Genomic DNA, 22,975 nt, shown 5'->3' with positions numbered 1-22,975 from the left:
TCTGCTCTTCAGGAACCCTACAGAACATTACAACCATATGAGAAACCTAAAAAGATACAGTAGACCTTCTGGTGGGACCGGTCTCTACTCTTTAGGAACCCTACAGAACATTACAACCATATGAGAAACCTAACAAGATACAGTAGAACTTCTGGTGGGAACGGTCTCTGCTCTTCAGGAACCCTACAGAACATTACAACCATATGAGAAACCTAAAAAGATACAGTAGACCTTCTGGTGGGACCAGTCTCAGGAACCCTGAAGAGGACGGTTGGGGAGGGAGAAACGGAACATTTGTGGTTCACTGCTAGACATATCTGGCAAAATAGGTTTAGGGTCTTGGAACCTTGACCATGAAGCACACTGCTTATTTTTTATATATTTTTTAACCTTTATTTAACTAGGTGAGTCTTTATTTAACCAGGCGAGTCTTTATTTAACCAGGTGAGTCTTTATTTAACCAGGTGAGTCTTTATTTAACCAGGCGAGTCTTTATTAACCAGGTGAGTCTTTATTTAACCAGGCGAGTCTTTATTTAACCAGGCGAGTCTTTATTTAACCAGGCGAGTCTTTATTTAACCAGGCGAGTCTTTATTTAACCAGGCGAGTCTTTATTTAACCAGGCGAGTCTTTATTTAACCAGGTGAGTCTTTATTTAACCTGGCGAGTCTTTATTTAACCAGGTGAGTCTTTATTTAACTAGGTAAGTCTTTATTTAACCACGTGAGTCTTTATTTAACTAGGTAAGTCTTTATTTAACCAGGTGAGTCTTTATTTAACTAGGTAAGTCTTTATTTAACCAGGTGAGTCTTTATTTAACCAGGTAAGTCTTTATTTAACCAGGTTAGTCTTTATTTAACCATGTTAGTCTTTATTTAACCAGGTAAGTCTTTGAGAACACATTCTCTTTTACAATAACAAAAGATGTACCTTAGCTAGGCACAGTCGTGCAGGTAAGATAACACATGGCCAATCTAGGGTGCAAAACAGGGAAGTGACTTCCTTAATTGTTAAACCCAGCTGACATGATTTAACAGCTGACCTGACTAACAGCTGACCTGACTAACAGCTGACATGATTAACAGCTGACCTGACCTGACTAACAGCTGACCTGATTAACAGCTGACCTGACTAACAGCTGACATGATTAACAGCTGACCTGACTAACAGCTGACATGATTAACAGCTGACCTGACTAACAGCTGACCTGACCTGACTAACAGCTGACCTGACTAACAGCTGACCTGACCTGACTAACAGCTGACCTGACCTGACTAACAGCTGACCTGACTAACAGCTGACATGATTAACAGCTGACATGATTAACAGCTGACATGATTAACAGCTGACCTGACCTGACTAACAGCTGACATGATTAACAGCTGACCTGACTAACAGCTGACCTGACCTGACTAACAGCTGACCTGATTAACAGCTGACCTGACTAACAGCTGACCTGACCTGACTAACAGCTGACCTGACTAACAGCTGACCTGACCTGACTAACAGCTGACCTGACCTGACTAACAGCTGACCTGACCTGACTAACAGCTGACCTGACTAACAGCTGACCTGACCTGACTAACAGCTGACCTGACCTGACTAACAGCTGACCTGACCTGACTAACAGCTGACATGATTAACAGCTGACCTGACTAACAGCTGACATGATTAACAGCTGACCTGACTAACAGCTGACCTGACTAACAGCTGACCTGACCTGACTAACAGCTGACCTGACCTGACTAACAGCTGACCTGACCTGACTAACAGCTGACCTGACTAACAGCTGACCTGACTAACAGCTGACCTGACCTGACTAACAGCTGACCTGACCTGACTAACAGCTGACCTGACTAACAGCTGACCTGACCTGACTAACAGCTGACCTGACCTGACTAACAGCTGACCTGACCTGCCTAACAGCTGACCTGCAGGACAAACAGGGCCAGGGGGAGTGGGGAGGATGGTTGGTCATTGGCTCACACTGCAGGCCAAGCTTTGTGTTGTTGTGGGTCCCTACAGTAATACTAATGGACAGCTGATAGATTCTCTATGGATACAGATACACCCACACCACTTGGCCAAAGAAACACGTTGAGAAAGCACATTCTCCCATTACCCATACTTGTGTGTGTGTCTTTCAGCTCTAGTCATTACATAACACTACTGCAGAAGAGGTCTCTAAACTCCTCATCCCTATTTGTCAGGATCACACTCCTCATATCCAACATGTCCTTAGCTACAGCTAGCATCCACTAGAGAATGCACATGTCTTTGGCTACAGCTAGCATGGCTAGCATCCACGAGAGAATTTTCATGTCCTTGGCTACAGCTAGCATGGCTAGCATCCACTAGAGAATGCACATGTCCTTGGCTACAGCTAGCATGGCTAGCATCCACGAGAGAATTTTCATGTCCTTGGCTACAGCTAGCATCGCCAGCATCCACTAAAGAATGCTCATGTCTTGGCTACAACTAGCATGGCTAGCATCCACTAGAGAATGCTCATGTCCTTGGCTACAGCTAGCATGGCTAGCATCCACTAGAGAATGTTCATGTCCTTGGCTACAGCTAGCATGGTTAGCATCCACTAGAGAATGCTCATGTCCTTGACTACAGCTAGCATGGCTAGCATCCACTAGAGAATGCACATGTCCTTGGCTACAGCTAGCATCGCCAGCATCCACTAAAGAATGCTCATGTCTTGGCTACAGCTAGCATGGCTAGCATCCACTAGAGAATGCACATGTCTTGGCTACAGCTAGCATGGTTAGCATCCACTAAAGAATGTTCATTTCCTTGTCTACAGCTAGCATGGTTAGCATCCACTAGAGAATGCTCATGTCCTTGACTACAGCTAGCATGGTTAGCATCCACTAGAGAATGCACATGTCCTTGGCTACAGCTAGCATCGCCAGCATCCACTAAAGAATGCTCATGTCTTGGCTACAGCTAGCATGGCTAGCATCCACTAGAGAATGCACATGTCTTGGCTACAGCTAGCATGGTTAGCATCCACTAAAGAATGTTCATTTCCTTGTCTACAGCTAGCATGGTTAGCATCCACTAGAGAATGCTCATGTCCTTGACTACAGCTAGCATGGTTAGCATCCACTAGAGAATGCACATGTCCTTGGCTACAGCTAGCATCGCCAGCATCCACTAAAGAATGCTCATGTCTTGGCTACAGCTAGCATGGCTAGCATCCACTAGAGAATGCACATGTCTTGGCTACAGCTAGCATGGTTAGCATCCACTAAAGAATGTTCATTTCCTTGTCTACAGCTAGCATGGTTAGCATGCACTAGAGAATGCACATGTCCTTGGCTACAGCTAGCATCCACTAGAGAATGCACATGTCCTTGGCTATGGGCCATGGTCAAAAATAATGCACTAAATAAGGGATAGGGTGCCATTTGGGATGAAGCCCTTGGCTACGGCTAGCATGGTTAGCATCCACTAGAGAATGCTCATGTCCTTGGCTACAGCTAGCATGGCTAGCATCCACTAGAGAATGATCATGTCCTTGGCTACGGCTAGCATGGCTAGCATCCACTAGAGAATGCTCATGTCCTTGGCTACAGCTAGCATGGTTAGCATCCACTAGAGAATGTTCATGTCCTTGGCTACAGCTAGCATGGTTAGCATCCACTAGAGAATGCTCATGTCCTTGACTACAGCTAGCATGGCTAGCATCCACTAGAGAATGCACATGTCCTTGGCTACAGCTAGCATGGTTAGCATCCACTAGAGAATGCTCATGTCCTTGGCTACAGCTAGCATGGTTAGCATCCACTAGAGAATGCTCATGTCCTTGGCTACAGCTAGCATGGTTAGCATCCACTAGAGAATGGACATGTCCTTGGCTATGGGCCATGGTCAAAAATAATGCACTAAATAAGGGATAGGGTGCCATTTGGGATGAAGCCCTTGGCTACGGCTAGCATGGCTAGCATCCACTAGAGAATGCTCATGTCCTTGGCTACGGCTAGCATGGCTAGCATCCACTAGAGAATGCTCATGTCCTTGGCTACGGCTAGCCATTGCAGTCTTTAACAATAAAGGACCGTCTGACTAGTTTACCCACCAGAGACAATGCAGATTGGATGGTATTAGCCAGCTTCAACTGTCCCCAGTCTAGATTCAACTCTATCAGGTGTGGTATTAGCCAGCTTCAACTGGCCCCAATCCAGACTCAACTCTATCAGGTGTGGTATTAGCCAGCTTCAACTGGCCCCAGTCCAGATTCAACTCTATCAGCTGTGGTATTAGCCAGCTTCAACTGGCCCCAGTCCAGATTCAACTCTATCAGGTGTGGTATTAGCCAGCTTCAACTGGCCCCAGTCCAGATTCAACTCTATCAGCTGTGGTATTAGCCAGCTTCAACTGGCCCCAGTCCAGATTCAACTCTATCAGGTGTGGTATTAGCCAGCTTCAACTGTCCCCAATCCAGATTCAACTCTATCAGGTGTGGTATTAGCCAGCTTCAACTGGCCCCAGTCCAGATTCAACTCTATCAGCTGTGGTATTAGCCAGCTTCAACTGGCCCCAGTCCAGATTCAACTCTATCAGGTGTGGTATTAGCCAGCTTCAACTGGCCCCAATCCAGATTCAACTCTATCAGCTGTGGTATTAGCCAGCTTCAACTGGCCCCAGTCCAGATTCAACTCTATCAGCTGTGGTATTAGCCAGCTTCAACTGGCCCCAGTCCAGATTCAACTCTATCAGGTGTGGTATTAGCCAGCTTCAACTGGCCCCAGTCCAGATTAAACTCTATCAGCTGTGGTATTAGCCAGCTTCAACTGGCCCCAGTCCAGATTCAACTCTATCAGGTGTGGTATTAGCCAGCTTCAACTGGCCCCAGTCCAGATTCAACTCTATCAGGTGTGGTATTAGCCAGCTTCAACTGGCCCCAGTCCAGATTCAACTCTATCAGGTGTGGTATTAGCCAGCTTCAACTGGCCCCTAGCCAGACTCTGGAGCAGAGAACAGCTGCAGCTAGCTAGAGCTCCAGACCTGCACATGCACTGAGAGTCACACACACATAGACTCACACACACACACACACACACACACACAGAGACTCACATACACACCAAGCCGGTACTAACCTTGCAGGTCAAAGAGAGAGGAGGCGTCAGTAGTCTTCTCAGACGGGGCCTGGGTGATGGGTCTCAGGTATGAGCGGTAGCCTTTCAAGATGGCCGCCATGAACCTGAGGAAGGCTTCCTGTATCTCCATCTCCAGGCTGTGGAGGCTCTTCCCACAGGCCAGCTCTGTACAGTCACTCATACTCAGCTCCAATAGGCCATCAGGACGCTGCTGACCTGGGGGGGAACCAATAGAAAAGAGGGCTGTTGGTTATGCTGACCTGGGGAGAACCAATAGAAAAGAGGGCTGTTGGTTATGCTGACCTGGGGAGAACCAATAGAAAAGAGGGCTGTTGGTTATGCTGACCTGGGGAGAACCAATAGAAAAGAGGGCTGTTGGTTATGCTGGCCAACAACCTGGGGAGAACCAATAGAAAAGAGGGCTGTTGGTTATGCTGCCCAACAACCTGGGGAGAACCAATAGAAAATAGGGTTGATGTTTATGCTGATCTGGGGAGAACCAATAGAAAAGAGGGCTGTTGGTTATGCTGACCAACAACTTGGGGAGAACCAATAGAAAAGTGCGTTGTTGGTTAAGCTGATCTGGGGAGAACCAATAGAAAAGAGGGTTGTTGGTTCTGCTGATCTGGGGGGGAACCAATAGAAAAAATGTTTTTTGTTTACATATCTTCTAGGGTTTGTCCCAAATGGCACCATATTCCTTAATGTAGTGCACTACATAGGGAACAGGGAGCCATGTGGGATGCATCCCTCATGCAGTTCCAGAGATACATAGAGGAAAACACTCATAGAAGATACAATGGGTGGACAAAACATTAGGAACACCTGCTCCTTCCATGACATAGACTGACCAGGTGAATCCAGGTGAAAGATATGATCCCTTACTGATGTCACTTGGTAAATCCACTTCAATCAGTGTAGATGAAGTGGAGAAGACCGGTTAAAGAAGGATTTTTAAGCAACATAATATTAGGAAGGTGTTCTTAACATTTTATCTGCTATGTTTAACTACCTGTCACAGATGAAGACAGTTTAAAACACAACTTAAAACAAGCAGGACTGTCCGTATGAAAGTTGAGTTGATGACGTGAGGGGTTTGGGTTCTGTCTGTCTTGTTGTTGTTGAACTAGATAAAGGGTAAATAACGAAACACAACAGTTTAAATCTCTACTGAAGTTAGTTTTCCTCTGAGAAACAAGACCCTAAAGATAAGACTCAGCTTGTCACTCTGCCAAGCTCTATCGATGTTCAATATTCCCAGCCTAAACACTAATGCAGTGGCAGGACACATTTTCAGCCTCACTGAGTCTCAGAATGTAACACTATTCGATTTGTATTTGTATTTGATTTCTCAATAAGCAGGCAGCAGGTTTACTGGCTAGGATATAAATAACACAACTGAACTAATGGAGACAAATAGAGCAGGTAGGGAGAGGGAGTGGGGGGAGAGGGGGGAGAGAGGACAGAGAGAGAGAGAGGAGGAGAGGGAGGAGAGACAGAGAGAGAGGAGAGAGAAGAGAGCGAGGGGGGAGAGAGGAGAGACAGAGAGAGAGGAGAGAGAAGAGAGCGAGGGGGAAGAGAGGGGGGATAGAGGAGAGAGAGAGAGAGAGGAGGAGAGGGAGTGGGTGGAGAGGGGGGAGAGAGGACAGAGAGAGAGAGAGGAGGAGAGGGAGGAGAGACAGAGAGAGAGAGGAGAGAGAAGAGAGCGAGGGGGGATAGAGGAGAGAGAGGAGAGAGAGGAGTGAGAAAAAGAGAGTGAGAGAGAGATGCAGCAAGAGAGAGAGAGAAGAGAGCGAGGGGGGAGGTTGGAGATAGAGGGGGTGAGAGAGAAAGAGAGGGAGAGAGAGATGCAGCGAGCGAGAGAGAGAGAGAGAGCGAGAGAGCGAGATGCAGAGAGCGAGAGAGATGCAGCGAGAAAGAGAGAGCGAGAGAAATGCAGAGAGAAAGGAATAATGATGTAATACTAACTGGTGGTTTTGTTACAGAGGAAGAGGAGAGAAGAAGAAGAATGATACAACACTGTTCTTTAATATAGACCTGCCGTCTGTTTGGTAGACACTGGAGAAAGAATAGGAAGCTGAATGTAAAGTACTCCTACACTCCTGCTACAGTGGCTTATCATATTCAGAAGAAGAAGAACACCTAGAGTCAAACACATCAGCTTGACAGAATCTTTCAAAGTCGACCTTGAAAAGGAGTGTTATTGAAAAAAGTGTTCTTGATCTATATAAGACAAACCAACCAAGCGGTTGCCAGATCTTTTTTTTTGTTGCCAACTCCTTTGTCTTTGTTATATTAAAGGAGCGAACTGAGGCAGAACCAGAGTCACATCTGGCAACTCAGGCTACACTTGACCCAGTTTATTCATTCTGAAATCTTTAGTCCTCTATCCACACAGTACAGTACGGTCCTCTACTCACCGTCCACCAGTTGCTGGTAGAGATTGTTCAGCACATTCATCAGGTTTTTACAGGCTTTCTTTGGCAGGATCTTCCAGGTCAGGGCCCTCTTATCTCCGTTGCTGAAAAAGGAGAAACACACGGTCAGTTCTCCAGAGGTGCAGAGAGGTGGAACACACCCAAAACTAACACTGGCGAAGGATAGGGGCAGGAGACCACCCTCGAGACGGCTGCCTCCAAGACTGCTCCAAATATCTTAGAACCACAGAAACAGATTGAACTTTGACCCATATGGAAAATGGATGCACACAGTACATCGCTGTGGATAAAAGCGTCTGATAAATGGAATATATTCTACTATTATCATTACACCTACAGTGGCCAAACACGACGCAATACAGTCTCATTTTCTTCACCGTCGATTAAAGACCTACCGTGTAAAACACTTCCACAGCCCACCTTGAGGAATAGACTGTCTCAGCTGGGATTACAGCCCACCTTGAGGAATATAATGTCTCAACTGGATTACAGCCCACCTTGAGGAATAGACTGTCTCAGCAGGGTTACAGCCCACCTTGAGGAATAGACTGTCTCAACTGGGTTACAGCCCACCTTGAGGAATAGACTGTCTCAGCTGGGTTACAGCCCACCTTGAGGAATAGACTGTCTCAACTGGGTTACAGCCCACCTTGAGGAATAGACTGTCTCAACTGGGTTACAGTTACAGCCCACCTTGAGGAATAGACTGTCTCAGCTGGGATTACAGCCCACCTTGAGGAATAGACTGTCTCAACTGGGTTACAGTTACAGCCCACCTTGAGGAATAGACTGTCTCAACTGGGTTACAGCCCACCTTGAGGAATAGACTGTCTCAACTGGGTTACGGAATAGACTGTCTCAACTGGGGTTTACAGCCCACCTTGGGGAATAGACTGTCTCAACTGGATTACAGCCCACCTTGAGGAATAGACTGTCTCAACTGGGTTTACAGCCCACCTTGGGGAATAGACTGTCTCAACTGGGTTTACAGCCCACCTTGAGGAATAGACTGTCTCAACTGGGTTACAGCCCACCTTGAGGAATAGACTGTCTCAACTGGGTTTACAGCCCACCGTGAGGAATAGACTGTCTCAACTGGGGTTACAGTTACAGCCCACCTTGAGGAATAGACTGTCTCAACTGGATTACAGCCCACCTTGAGGAATAGACTGTCTCAGCTGGGTTACAGCCCACCTTGAGGAATAGACTGTCTCAACTGGGTTACAGTTACAGCCCACCTTGAGGAATAGACTGTCTCAGCTGGGTTACAGTTACAGCCCACCTTGAGGAATAGACTGTCTCAGCTGGGATTACAGCCCACCTTGAGGAATAGACTGTCTCAACTGGGTTACAGTTACAGCCCACCTTGAGGAATAGACTGTCTCAGCTGGGATTACAGCCCACCTTGAGGAATAGACTGTCTCAACTGGGTTACAGTTACAGCCCACCTTGAGGAATAGACTGTCTCAACTGGGTTACAGTTACAGCCCACCTTGAGGAATAGACTGTCTCAACTGGGTTACAGTTACAGCCCACCTTGAGGAATAGACTGTCTCAACTGGGTTACAGCCCACCTTGAGGAATAGACTGTCTCAACTGGGTTACGGAATAGACTGTCTCAACTGGGGTTTACAGCCCACCTTGGGGAATAGACTGTCTCAACTGGATTACAGCCCACCTTGAGGAATAGACTGTCTCAACTGGGTTTACAGCCCACCTTGGGGAATAGACTGTCTCAACTGGGTTTACAGCCCACCTTGAGGAATAGACTGTCTCAACTGGGTTACAGCCCACCTTGAGGAATAGACTGTCTCAACTGGGTTTACAGCCCACCGTGAGGAATAGACTGTCTCAACTGGGGTTACAGTTACAGCCCACCTTGAGGAATAGACTGTCTCAACTGGATTACAGCCCACCTTGAGGAATAGACTGTCTCAGCTGGGTTACAGCCCACCTTGAGGAATAGACTGTCTCAACTGGGTTACAGTTACAGCCCACCTTGAGGAATAGACTGTCTCAGCTGGGTTACAGTTACAGCCCACCTTGAGGAATAGACTGTCTCAGCTGGGATTACAGCCCACCTTGAGGAATAGACTGTCTCAACTGGGTTACAGTTACAGCCCACCTTGAGGAATAGACTGTCTCAGCTGGGATTACAGCCCACCTTGAGGAATAGACTGTCTCAACTGGGTTACAGTTACAGCCCACCTTGAGGAATAGACTGTCTCAACTGGGTTACAGTTACAGCCCACCTTGAGGAATAGACTGTCTCAACTGGGTTACAGTTACAGCCCACCTTGAGGAATAGACTGTCTCAACTGGGTTACAGCCCACCTTGAGGAATAGACTGTCTCAACTGGGTTACGGAATAGACTGTCTCAACTGGGGTTTACAGCCCACCTTGGGGAATAGACTGTCTCAACTGGATTACAGCCCACCTTGAGGAATAGACTGTCTCAACTGGGTTTACAGCCCACCTTGGGGAATAGACTGTCTCAACTGGGTTTACAGCCCACCTTGAGGAATAGACTGTCTCAACTGGGTTACAGCCCACCTTGAGGAATAGACTGTCTCAACTGGGTTTACAGCCCACCGTGAGGAATAGACTGTCTCAACTGGGGTTACAGTTACAGCCCACCTAGAGGAATAGACTGTCTCAACTGGATTACAGCCCACCTTGAGGAATAGACTGTCTCAGCTGGGTTACAGCCCACCTTGAGGAATAGACTGTCTCAACTGGGGTTACAGCCCACCTTGAGGAATTAGCTAAGTGGATGGAGGCTCTTCACTATGGTTGACTGTTCTCAGCCCGTTAGTTAAGTGGATGGAGGCTCTTCACTATGGTTGACTGTTCTCAGCCCGTTAGCTAAGTGGATGGAGGCCCTTCATTATGGTTGACCCTGTACTGTTCTCAGCCCGTTAGCTAAGTTGATGGAGGTTCTTCACTATGGTTGACTGTTCTCAGCCCGTTAGCTAAGTGGATGGAGGCTCTTCACTATGGTTGACTGTTCTCAGCCCGTTAGCTAAGTGGAGAGTCTTGGAGAGTCATACTGTGAGAGTTGGTTGGGGACTGAGCAGAAAGCCATAGTCACAAAGGGCAGCAGGTAGCCTAGTGGTTAGAGTGTTGGACTAGTAACCAGCAGGTAGCCTAGTGGTTAGAGTGTTGGACTAGTAACCAGCAGGTAGCCTAGTGGTTAGAGTGTTGGACTAGTAACCAGCAGGTAGCCTAGTGGTTAGAGTGTTGGACTAGTAACCAGCAGGTAGCCTAGTGGTTAGAGTGTTGGACTAGTAACCAGCAGGTAGCCTAGTGGTTAGAGTGTTGGACTAGTAACCAGCAGGTAGCCTAGTGGTTAGAGTGTTGGACTAGTAACCAGCAGGTAGCCTAGTGGTTAGAGTGTTGGACTAGTAACCAGCAGGTAGCCTAGTGGTTAGAGTGTTGGACTAGTAACCAGCAGGTAGACTAGTGGTTAGAGTGTTGGACTAGTAACCAGCAGGTAGCCTAGTGGTTAGAGTGTTGGACTAGTAACCAGCAGGTAGCCTAGTGGTTAGAGCGTTGGACTAGTAACCAGCAGGTAGCCTAGTGGTTAGAGTGTTGGACTAGTAACCAGCAGGTAGCCTAGTGGTTAGAGTGTTGGACTAGTAACCAGCAGGTAGCCTAGTGGTTAGAGTGTTGGACTAGTAACCAGCAGGTAGCCTAGTGGTTAGAGTGTTGGACTAGTAACCAGCAGGTAGCCTAGTGGTTAGAGCGTTGGACTAGTAACCAGCAGGTAGCCTAGTGGTTAGAGTGTTGGACTAGTAACCAGCAGGTAGCCTAGTGGTTAGAGTGTTGGACTAGTAACCAGCAGGTAGCCTAGTGGTTAGACTGTTGGACTAGTAACCAGCAGGTAGCCTAGTGGTTAGACTGTTGGACTAGTAACCAGCAGGTAGCCTAGTGGTTAGAGTGTTGGACTAGTAACCAGCAGGTAGCCTACTGGTTAGAGTGTTGGACTAGTAACCAGCAGGTAGACTAGTGGTTAGAGCGTTGGACTAGCAAAGTTGGACTAGTTACCGGAAGGTTGCAAGATCGAATCCCCGAGCTGACAAGGTACATATCTGTCGTTCTGCCCCTGAACAAGGCAGTTAACCCACTGTTCCCCTGAACAAGGCAGTTAACCCACTGTTCCCCTGAACAAGGCAGTTAACCCACTGTTCCCCTGAACAAGGCAGTTAACCCACTGTTCCCCTGAACAAGGCAGTTAACCCACTGTTCCCCTGAACAAGGCAGTTAACCCACTGTTCCCCTGAACAAGGCAGTTAACCCACTGTTCCCCTGAACAAGGCAGTTAACCCACTGTTCCCCTGAACAAGGCAGTTAACCCACTGTTCCCCTGAACAAGGCAGTTAACCCACTGTTCCCCTGAACAAGGCAGTTAACCCACTGTTCCCCTGAACAAGGCAGTTAACCCACTGTTCCCCTGAACAAGGCAGTTAACCCACTGTTCCCCTGAACAAGGCAGTTAACCCACTGTTCCCCTGAACAAGGCAGTTAACCCACTGTTCCCCTGAACAAGGCAGTTAACCCACTGTTCCCCTGAACAAGGCAGTTAACCCACTGTTCCCCTGAACAAGGCAGTTAACCCACTGTTCCCCTGAACAAGGCAGTTAACCCACTGTTCCCCTGAACAAGGCAGTTAACCCACTGTTCCCCTGAACAGGCAGTTAACCCACTGTTCCTAGGCCGTCATTGTAAGTAAGAATTTGTTCTTAACTGACCTGCCTAGTTAAATAAAGGATACCTAAAAAAAATCTGTACTCAAAAAAGAGACTTTACACATTATATGGATAGAAACCTTTAGTCTATTCCATTCTAGTACACAACAGGGGGTTGGTAGTCGCCGCAATGCTTACTGGGAGATGGTGTTCGTGTCAGAAGAAGCTGTGCTTACTGGGAGATGGTGTTTGTGTCAGAAGAAGCTGTGCTTACTGGGAGATGGTGTTCGTGTCAGAAGAAGCTGTGCTTACTGGGAGATGGTGTTTGTGTCAGAAGAAGCTGTGCTTACTGGGAGATGGTGTTCGTGTCAGAAGAAGCTGTGCTTACTGGGAGATGGTGTTTGTGTCAGAAGAAGCTGTGCTTACTGGGAGATGGTGTTTGTGTCAGAAGAAGCTGTGCTTACTGGGAGATGGTGTTTGTGTCAGAAGAAGCTGTGCTTACTGGGAGATGGTGTTCGTGTCAGAAGAAGCTGTGCTTACTGGGAGATGGTGTTTGTGTCAGAAGAAGCTGTGCTTACTGGGAGATGGTGTTTGTGTCAGAAGAAGCTGTGCTTACTGGGAGATGGTGTTTGTGTCAGAAGAAGCTGTGCTTACTGGGAGATGGTGTTTGTGTCAGAAGAAGCTGTGCTTACTGGGAGATGGTGTTCGTGTCAGAAGAAGCTGTGCTTACTGGGAGATGGTGTTTGTGTCAGAAGAAGCTGTGCTTACTGGGAGATGGTGTTTGTGTCAGAAGAAGCTGTGCTTACTGGGAGATGGTGTTTGTGTCGAGGTCGACACAGCTGACGTCCAGAGGGGGGTCGTAAAGGTCAAAGTAGCGTGAGTCGACCCCCACAATGAAGGGGCAGGGGGCGGAGAGGACCCCTGCCAGAGCCAGTGGGCACAGAGGGATGTACGGACACGGCCAGTGGAATGGGAAGATCATCTGAGGGGGAGAGAAAGAGGTCAAATGAGGAAACTGAACCTTTAAAACTACTGTCAAAACTGAGAGACATTACCAATACTACAATTGTTAGCTACTACTAAAAATACTATCAAACTGCCATAGCGAATTATTTAACTTCTACTATCAAACTGCCATAGCGAATTATTTAACTTCTACTATCAAACTGCCATAGCGAATTATTTAACTTCTACTATCAAACTGCCATAGCGAATTATTTAAACCCTACTTTCAAACTGCCATAGCTAATTATTTTAACCCTACAATCAAACTGCCATAGCTAATTATTTAAACCCTACTATCAAACTGCCATAGTAAATTATTTAAACTACCTTCTAAAACCACAAGCAACTACTAAAAGTCCTAAAGATTCAAACAACTGATATGAGGTTCTATAGTGTTAAATAGCCGTTATCTGAGGTACTATAGCATTTAACAGCTGATATCTGAGGTACTATAGTGTTAAACAGCCGTTATCTGAGGTTCTATAGCATTAAACAGCTGATATCTGAGGTACTATAGTGTTAAACAGCTGATATCTGAGGTATTATAGTGTTAAACAGCTGATATCTGAGGTACTATAGTGTTAAACAGCTGATATCTGAGGTACTATAGTGTTAAACAGCTGATATCTGAGGTACTATAGTGTTAAACAGCTGATATCTGAGGTACTATAGTGTTGAACAGCTGATATCTGAGGTACTATAGTGTTAAACAGCTGATATCTGAGGTATTATAGTGTTAAACAGCTGATATCTGAGGTACTATAGTGTTAAACAGCTGATATCTGAGGTACTATAGTGTTAAACAGCTGATATCTGAGGTTCTATAGTGTTAAACAGCTGATATCTGAGGTACTATAGTGTTAAACAGCTGATATCTGAGGTACTCACAGCCACCAGAGCCTCAGTGACACTGGTCAGAACAGCGGGCCGTAGAGAGTGGACCAGGATCTTATGTTCTGTCACAGCAAACACCAGGAGCGTTATAGCATTCTCCGGACCGAGGTTCTGCAGCAGTATGGAAAACCGACCACCACTGGAACACAGCCATAGAAGAGATGAACACATCATAACACAGCCATAGAAGAGTTTAACACACTACATCACTATCATAACATATACCATCAATGAACCATACCATAACATATACCATCAATTAACCATATCATAACTAATACCATACATTAACCATACCATAACTAATACCATAAATTAACCATACCATAACTAATGCCATCAATTAATCATACCATAACATATACCATACCTTAACCATACCATAACTAATACCATCAATTAATCATACCATAACTAATACCATACATTAACCATACCATAACCTATACCATCAATTAACCATACCATAACTAATACCATAAAATAACCATACCATAACTAATACCATAAAATAACCATAAAATAACCATACAATCAATTAATCATACCATAACTAATACCATGAACTTCACCGGCAGTCACCAAACCTTCGTCCAATTCTTTAAACCAATCTAAAGGTATGTTTTGGAGTTCCTCAAGGTACTGCTATAGGACCACTACTGTTCTTATTATGATATACACCTGTTAAATCCACTTCAATCAGTGTAGATGAAGGGGAGGTGACAGGTTAAAGACAATAGATTTCAGTTCCTTTGAACAGGGTTATGGTAGTAGGTGCCAGGCGCACCGGTTTGAGTGTGTCAAGAACAGCAACTCCGCCGGAGTTTTCACGCTCAACAATTTCCTGTGTGAATCAAGAATGGTCCACCACACAATGGACATCCTGCCAACGTGGCACAACTGTGGGAAGCATTGGAGTGTAAAGTCCATCCCCCGACAAATTGAGGGCATAAGGGGGGAGGGGGGGTTGTGCAAGTCAATATTAGGAAGACGTTCATAATGTTTTGTACACTCGGTGTATATGATACCTGTCTTACCTGAGTGGTAGAGGGGATGACACAGGCTGGCTCAACATCAGGCTGTCGTGAGGAGAGAGCTGGGGAATGTCAACACATTACCAGAGGTATAGTGTGGTGGGGACAGGTCTGGCACAAAATGGCTGCCGCATTTCATTTCGCAGGTGGATGTTATCAAAGACTCCCATTTAACCAGTACTGTCTCTGTTGCCAGAGATTGGTGCTAGAAGGGGGTATAGTGTGGTGGGGACAGGTCTGGCACAAAATGGCTGCCGCGCTACATTTGGCTGTTATCAAAGACTCCCATATAACCGGTACTGTCTCTGTTGCCAGAGATTGGTGCTAGAAGGGGGTATAGTGTGGTGGGGACAGGTCTGGCACAAAATGGCTGCCGCGCTACATTTGGCTGTTATCAAAGACTCCCATATAACCGGTACTGTCTCTGTTGCCAGAGATTGGTGCTAGAAGGGGGTACGTTACCTCAATACAATGTAAATAACTTTGAGAAAAACACTGTTAAAAGAATGATGATTATGATCAAGACAGAGTCAGACATGGTTTAGTCGTGAATAGAGACACACACTGACAGAAACCATAAACACAACATAGCAGCCAGCACCATGGATGCCTTAACTCACCTGCACCAGTATCCTGGGCCTCTGAGAGGAGGGGAAGGGGACCTTGTGCATGAAGTGGGAGATGTGCCTGACAGGAAGAAGAAGAAGAAGAAGAAGAAGGAAAAGAAGAGGAAGGAGAAGAAGAAGGAAAAGAAAAGGAAGGAGAAGAAGAAGAGGAAGGAGAAGAGGAAGGAGAAGAAGGAAAAGAAAAGGAAGGAGAAGAAGAAGAGGAAGGAGAAGAAGAAGAAGAGGAAGGAGAAGAGGAAGGAAAAGAAAAGGAAGGAGAAGAAGAAGAAGGAGAAGAAGAAGAGGAAGGAGAAGAGGAAGGAGAAGAAGAAGGAAAAGAAAAGGAAGAAGAAGAAGAAGAGGAAGGAGAAGAAGAAGGAGAAGAGGAAGGAGAAGAAGGAGAGGAAGGAGAAGAAGAGGAAGGAGAAGAAGAAGAAGGAGAAGAGTTACAGGACATGAGGCCAGAAATAACCCTGAGGAGGAGGTGAGCATAATCTGTCATCACACCGTCTGGGACATGGGGGGGGTAGATTTACATAGAGTTCTGCCACTACACTGTCACCTGACCATCACAATGCCCTGTTGAACTGTCAGCAAACACTTGATCTAAACATAGCCTCTGGTGTTTATTTAGTGGACTGGATACCATTTGGAATTGTTAAATCTTCTAGGAGTGTGTCTACAGTATATCTATGTACAAAGTGCCTGGGTATGGTGCCTGTCCTATACAGAGCTGTCAGACAACACAGGCAGTGTCATACAGGGTCACTGACAACACTGTGTACTTATAAAGGACCGTGGCTCAGCATGGTTCCTAGCAACACCAAGGCCAATGGGTTCAAGTGCTGCAGTTGACACCACAAATGTCTGCTGTGTCCTAATATATATTATTCACACGGTGCTCACTTCTCGATGGGCAGGGTGTGAGGTCCAGAGATGCAGTATCGATAGAGGAAGGTGAGGAACTTGCGGAAGGCGTCAAAGAAGGGCCAGTGAGACAGCAAACAGATACACTTGTTGGTGTGTAGCGCTCTGGGGCCCGGAGCTGGGGTGGAGGGGGAGGTGGCTGGGGATGAGGCTGGGGAAGAGGGCCCGTGGTCCAGCCCCGGCAGACCCAGCTGAGAGCGCTGCTGGTCGGTCAGACAGTCCTGGGAGTAGGGCTCGTAGAACTGGATGGCTGCACCGTACACCTGAGATGAGGAAACACAGATACACATCAGGATGGATCCATTAGTACATAGAGGTAGGGGCACATATGTATCTGTTGCCATACAGCTGACTGGAACCAGAGAACGTCAGTCGAGTGGAACGAGGAGTGGAGCGAGGAGTGGTATGAGGAGCTGGAGCGAGGAGCGGAACGAGGAGTGGAGCGAGGAGTGGAATGAGGAGTGGAACGAGGAGCGGAGCGAGGGGTGGAGCGAGGGGCGGAGCGAGGAGCTGGAGCGAGGAGCTGGAGCGAGGAGCAGAACGAGGAGCGGAGCGAGGAGCGGAGCGAGGAGTGGAACGAGGAGCGGAGCGAGGAGCTTGAGCGAGGAGCGAGGAGTGGAACGGGGAGTGGAGCGAGGAGTGGAGCGAGGAGTGGAGCGAGGAGCTGGAACGAGGAGTGGAGCGAGGAGCTGGAACGAGGAGTGGAACGAGGAGTGGAGCGAGGAGCTGGAGCGAGGAGTGGAACGAGGAGTGGAGCGAGGAGTTGAGTGAGGAGTGGAGCGAGGAGCTGGAACGAGGAGTGGAGCGAGGAGCTGGAACGAGGAGTGGAGCGAGGAGTGAAACGAGGAGCTGGAGCGAGGAGCTGGAGCGAGGAGCTGGAACGAGGAGTGGAGCGAGGAGTGGAACGAGGAGTGGAGCGAGGAGCTGGAACGAGGAGTGGAGCGAGGAGTTGAGCGAGGAGTGGAGCGTGGAGCGTGGAGCTGGAGCGAGGAGTGGAGCGAGGAGCTGGAGCGAGGAGCTGGAGCGAGGAGCTGGAACGAGGAGTGGAGCGAGGAGCTGGAGCGAGGAGTGGAACGAGGAGTGGAGCGAGGAGTGGAGCGAGGAGTGGAGCGAGGAGCTGGAGCGAGGAGTGGAGCGAAGAGTGGAACGAGGAGTGGAGCGAGGAGCTGGAGCGAGGAGTGGAACGAGGAGTGGAGCGAGGAGCTGGAGCGAGGAGTGGAACGAGGAGTGGAGCGAGGAGCTGGAACGAGGAGTGGAGCGAGGAGTGGAACAAGGAGTGGAGCGAGGAGCTGGAACGAGGAGTGGAGCGAGGAGCTGGAACGAGGAGTGGAGCGAGGAGCTGGAACGAGGAGTGGAGCGAGGAGTGGAGGGTGTCCAATTTGACTGGATCGCGGAGTGAGTTTCCCAAAGACTGGAGCGCACACTTCATGAGCTCAGGGCATTCCTGTCCCAGCATGCATTTGTATAGTCTACTTGTGTGCTGCTATAGCCCCTTGCTTTAGGTATTGTCATGGAGTTCACTAAATATTTTCATAAAGAAACTGTGTTAATATGACATGTAGTCTATTCAGAGTGTTTAATATGACATGTAGTCTATTCAGAGTGTTTAATATGACATGTAGTCTATTCAGAGTGTTTAATATGACATGTAGTCTATTCAGAGTGTTTAATATGACATGTAGTCTATTCAGAGTGTTTAATATGACATGTAGTCTATTCAGAGTGTTTAATATGACATGTAGTCTATTCAGAGTGTTTAATATGACATGTAGTCTATTCAGAGTGTTTAATATGACATGTAGTCTATTCAGAGTGTTTAATATGACATGTAGTCTATTCAGAGTGTTTAATATGACATGTAGTCTATTCAGAGTGTTTAATATGACATGTAGTCTATTCAGAGTGTTTAATATGACATGTAGTCTATTCAGAGTGTTTAATATGACATGTAGTCTATTCAGAGTGTTTAATATGACATGTAGTCTATTCAGTGTTTAATATGACATGTAGTCTATTCAGAGTGTTTAATATGACATGTAGTCTATTCAGTGTTTAATATGACATGTAGTCTATTCAGAGTGTTTAATATGACATGTAGTCTATTCAGAGTGTTTAATATGACATGTAGTCTATTCAGAGTGTTTAATATGACATGTAGTCTATTCAGAGTGTTTAATATGACATGTAGTCTATTCAGAGTGTTTAATATGACATGTAGTCTATTCAGAGTGTTTAATATGACATGTAGTCTATTCAGAGTGTTTAATATGACATGTAGTCTATTCAGAGTGTTTAATATGACATGTAGTCTATTCAGAGTGTTTAATATGACATGTAGTCTATTCAGAGTGTTTAATATGACATGTAGTCTATTCAGAGTGTTTAATATGACATGTAGTCTATTCAGAGTGTTTAATATGACATGTAGTCTATTCAGAGTGTTTAATATGACATGTAGTCTATTCAGAGTGTTTAATATGACATGTAGTCTATTCAGAGTGTTTAATATGACATGTAGTCTATTCAGAGTGTTTAATATGACATGTAGTCTATTCAGAGTGTTTAATATGACATGTAGTCTATTCAGAGTGTTTAATATGACATGTAGTCTATTCAGAGTGTTTAATATGACATGTAGTCTATTCAGAGTGTTTAATATGACATGTAGTCTATTCAGAGTGTTTAATATGACATGTAGTCTATTCAGAGTGTTTAATATGACATGTAGTCTATTCAGAGTGTTTAATATGACATGTAGTCTATTCAGAGTGTTTATGGTATGTCCAGGTAGTCACAACAATAGATGGGTGTTGGTTAAATGGTAGGTCCAGGTAGTCACAACAATAGATGGGTGTTGGTTAAATGGTAGGTCCTGGTAGTCACAACAATAGATGGGTGTTGGTTAAATGGTAGGTCCAGGTAGTCACAACAATAGATGGGTGTTGGTTAAATGGTAGGTCCTGGTAGTCACAACAATAGATGGGTGTTGGTTAAATGGTAGGTCCAGGTAGTCACAACAATAGATGGGTGTTGGTTAAATGGTAGGTCCCGGTAGTCACAACAATATATGGGTGTTGGTTAAATGGTAGGTCCCGGTACTCACAACAATAGATGGGTGTTGGTTAAATGGTATGTCCAGGTAGTCACAACAATAGATGGGTGTTGGTTAAATGGTATGTCCAGGTAGTCACAACAATAGATGGGTGTTGGTTAAATGGTATGTCTAGGAAGTCACAACAATAGATGGGTGTTGGTTAAATGGTATGTCTAGGAAGTCACAACAATAGATGGGTGTTGGTTAAATGGTATGTCCAGGCAGTCACAACAATAGATGGGTGTTGGTTAAATGGTATGTCCAGGTAGTCACAACAATAGATGGGTGTTGGTTAAATGGTATGTCTAGGAAGTCACAACAATAGATGGGTGTTGGTTAAATGGTATGTCCAGGCAGTCACAACAATAGATGGGTGATGGTTAAATGGTAGGTCCAGGAAGTCACAACAATAGATGGGTGTTGGTTAAATGGTAGGTCCCGGTAGTGACAACAATAGATGGGTGATGGTTAAATGGTGATTATAATGAACGGAGGGAATTTGGAGCGACATAATATTTTTCCTTCCTGTGAGCGAGAAGCGGTTTTTAGCAGAGCGGTTGGAAAGGACGTGGAGCGGCGCCCCGTGAGCGATGAGACGGACCTCCGACCGCTCACACTCTGACTGGAGAACATACATGAACCACACAGAGTTAGTCTTGTAATACTTGTATCTAGTGCACCATAATCAACCATTAATCACTGTGCTTCTCAGTGAAACTTAAATAAGAATCAGGGTTTTCTCTGGATCAAAAAGGGATTTAGGGGGTGGGTGTGGCCGGGGGCTTGGCAAGGAGCCCTCTTTGGACTTAAGAGGCCCGCCCAATCATTTTCTATGCAGACAAATCCCTGAGCATTTAAAAAGAAATACATATATCTGACCTTGTAGCAGCTAGGTTACCCTCTCTCTCTGTCTTTACTCTCGCTGTCTATATCTGACCTTGTACCAGCTAGGTTACCCTCTCTCTCTGTCTTTACTCTCTCTGTCTATATCTGACCTTGTACCAGCTAGGTTACTCTCTCTCTGTGTTTTTACCTTCTCTCTCTACACATTCTAAATCTAGCCTAAATCCTAGAGACAAACACAGTGCAATTTGATTCCTGGAAACCCAGTTTTATGCTCTTAGAGACAGATCACATAACATCATAATATACAGTCTGTGGATCACAGCCAAAAGGCTTTTCTGATCTCCTACAGTGTTTAGGTCGTTTTCTAACTGTTCCCAGAAGAGGGTATAGTCAGGTAACAGAGGGTATAGTCTAGTACAGAACAGCCTTCAGTCAGAGGGTGTGTTCTCCCTGTGTGTACAGTCTAGTACAGAACAGCCTTCAGTCAGAGGGTGTGTTCTGCCTGTGTGTACAGTCTAGTACAGAACAGCCTTCAGTCAGAGGGTGTGTTCTCCCTGTGTGTACAGTCTAGTACAGAACAGCCTTCAGTCAGAGGGTGTGTTCTGCCTGTGTGTACAGTCTAGTACAGAACAGCCTTCAGTCAGAGGGTGTGTTCTGCCTGTGTGTACAGTCTCGTATAGAACAGCCTTCAGTCAGAGGGTGTGTTCTGCCTGTGTGTACAGTCTAGTACAGAACAGCCTTCAGTCAGAGGGTGTGTTCTGCCTGTGTGTACAGTCTAGTACAGAACAGCCTTCAGTCAGAGGGTGTGTTCTGCCTGTGTGTACAGTCTCGTATAGAACAGCCTTCAGTCAGAGGGTGTGTTCTGCCTGTGTGTACAGTCTGCACTGTCTTGTATGCTGTCTTGTAAAGTGTTCATACTTTGTGTTAGTAAATGTCTGGGTCAGTGGCTGACAAGCTCAGTTTAAAGGGAAGCCTGGTCTGTGTGCAGAATGAGGGGCAGTACACCAGGACCTCCTGACTGTCTCTACGACCTTGGCCAGGAAAACACAGCTCACCTACCGCACTCACAGTTGGGTCAGACCGGGGTTGGGGTTGTATTTTAGGTAGTATTAAATAGGTCCACTAAGCCTCGGCAAGCTCAATCAAGCTACTAGCTAGCTGTTACCTTGCTGCCTGTCACCGTGGTGTTTCTCCTTGGTGGTTACTCTTTGAAGCCAAGATCCTTCCGGCAGCTGTGACTGCCTATCTATTTCTGGTTGTATCTGTTCCATTTCATTCTTGTGTGTGTGTGTGTGTGTGTGTGTGTGTGTGTGTGTGTGTGTGTATGTGTGTGTGTGTGTGACCCACTTTCGCTGCTGGCATGTGCTGTGCGTCACCGTGGTTTCCTGGTGCCCCAGTATGGGTAATGTTTTGGCTGAGGTCCTCCTCAGCTGTTGTTGTGTGTGAATGTGTCAATGCCTGCCACAAGAGGTAGACATGCCACCAGAGGTCTCTTCACAGTCCCCAAGTCCAGAACAGACTATGGGAGGCGCACAGTACTACATAGAGCCATGACTACATGGAACTCTATTCCACAGTACTACATAGAGCCATGACTACATGGAACTCTATTCCACAGTACTACATAGAGCCATGACCACATGGAACTCTATTCCACAGTACTACATAGAGCCATGACTACATGGAACTCTATTCCACGGTACTACATAGAGCCATGACCACATGGAACTCTATTCCACGGTACTACATAGAGCCATGACCACATGGAACTCTATTCCACGGTACTACATAGAGCCATGACCACATGGAACTCTATTCCACAGTACTACATAGAGGCATGACTACATGGAACTCTATTCCACAGTACTACATAGAGCCATGACTACATGGAACTCTATTCCACATCAGGTAACTGATGCAGCAGTAGAATCAGATTTAAAAAGCAGGTAAATATACACCTTATGGAACAGCGGGGACTGTGAAGAGACACACACACACACGCACACACACACACACACACACACACACACACACACACACACACACACACACACACACACACACACACACACACACACACACACACACACACACACAGACACACACACACACAGACACACAGACACACACACACACACACACACACACACACAGTGTAATATTATTGTATAGTGGTTTTACACACACCATATCTTTTGTTTTATATGTGATGTACAGTAAGTGCTTTAATGTATTTAGACCCCAGGAAGAGTAGCTGCTGCCTTGGCAGGAACTAATGGGGATCCATAATAAACCCCAGGAAGAGTAGCTGCTGCCTTGGCAGGAACTA

The 22,975-nt window shown here is 46.2% G+C and overlaps 1 protein-coding gene across 1 annotated transcript in view; it reads right to left on the bottom strand.

Annotated features, from left to right (window-relative positions):
* Window positions 1-22,975, bottom strand: part of LOC109886212 (C-myc promoter-binding protein) — a 162,968-nt gene that overhangs the window by 66,967 nt on the left and 73,026 nt on the right. The window contains 7 exon segments of the mRNA XM_031812600.1: window positions 5,115-5,330; window positions 7,535-7,635; window positions 13,048-13,223; window positions 14,135-14,279; window positions 15,178-15,236; window positions 15,795-15,861; window positions 16,686-16,969. Of these exon segments, the coding sequence (XP_031668460.1) occupies window positions 5,115-5,330; window positions 7,535-7,635; window positions 13,048-13,223; window positions 14,135-14,279; window positions 15,178-15,236; window positions 15,795-15,861; window positions 16,686-16,969 (1,048 nt within the window).

Source organism: Oncorhynchus kisutch, unplaced genomic scaffold, assembly GCF_002021735.2.
Source record: "Oncorhynchus kisutch isolate 150728-3 unplaced genomic scaffold, Okis_V2 Okis03b-Okis08b_hom, whole genome shotgun sequence".
In the NCBI taxonomy this organism is placed as follows: domain Eukaryota; kingdom Metazoa; phylum Chordata; class Actinopteri; order Salmoniformes; family Salmonidae; genus Oncorhynchus; species Oncorhynchus kisutch.
The sequence above is the reverse complement of the archived record's forward strand: the minus strand, read 5'-3'. Positions and strand labels throughout refer to the sequence as shown.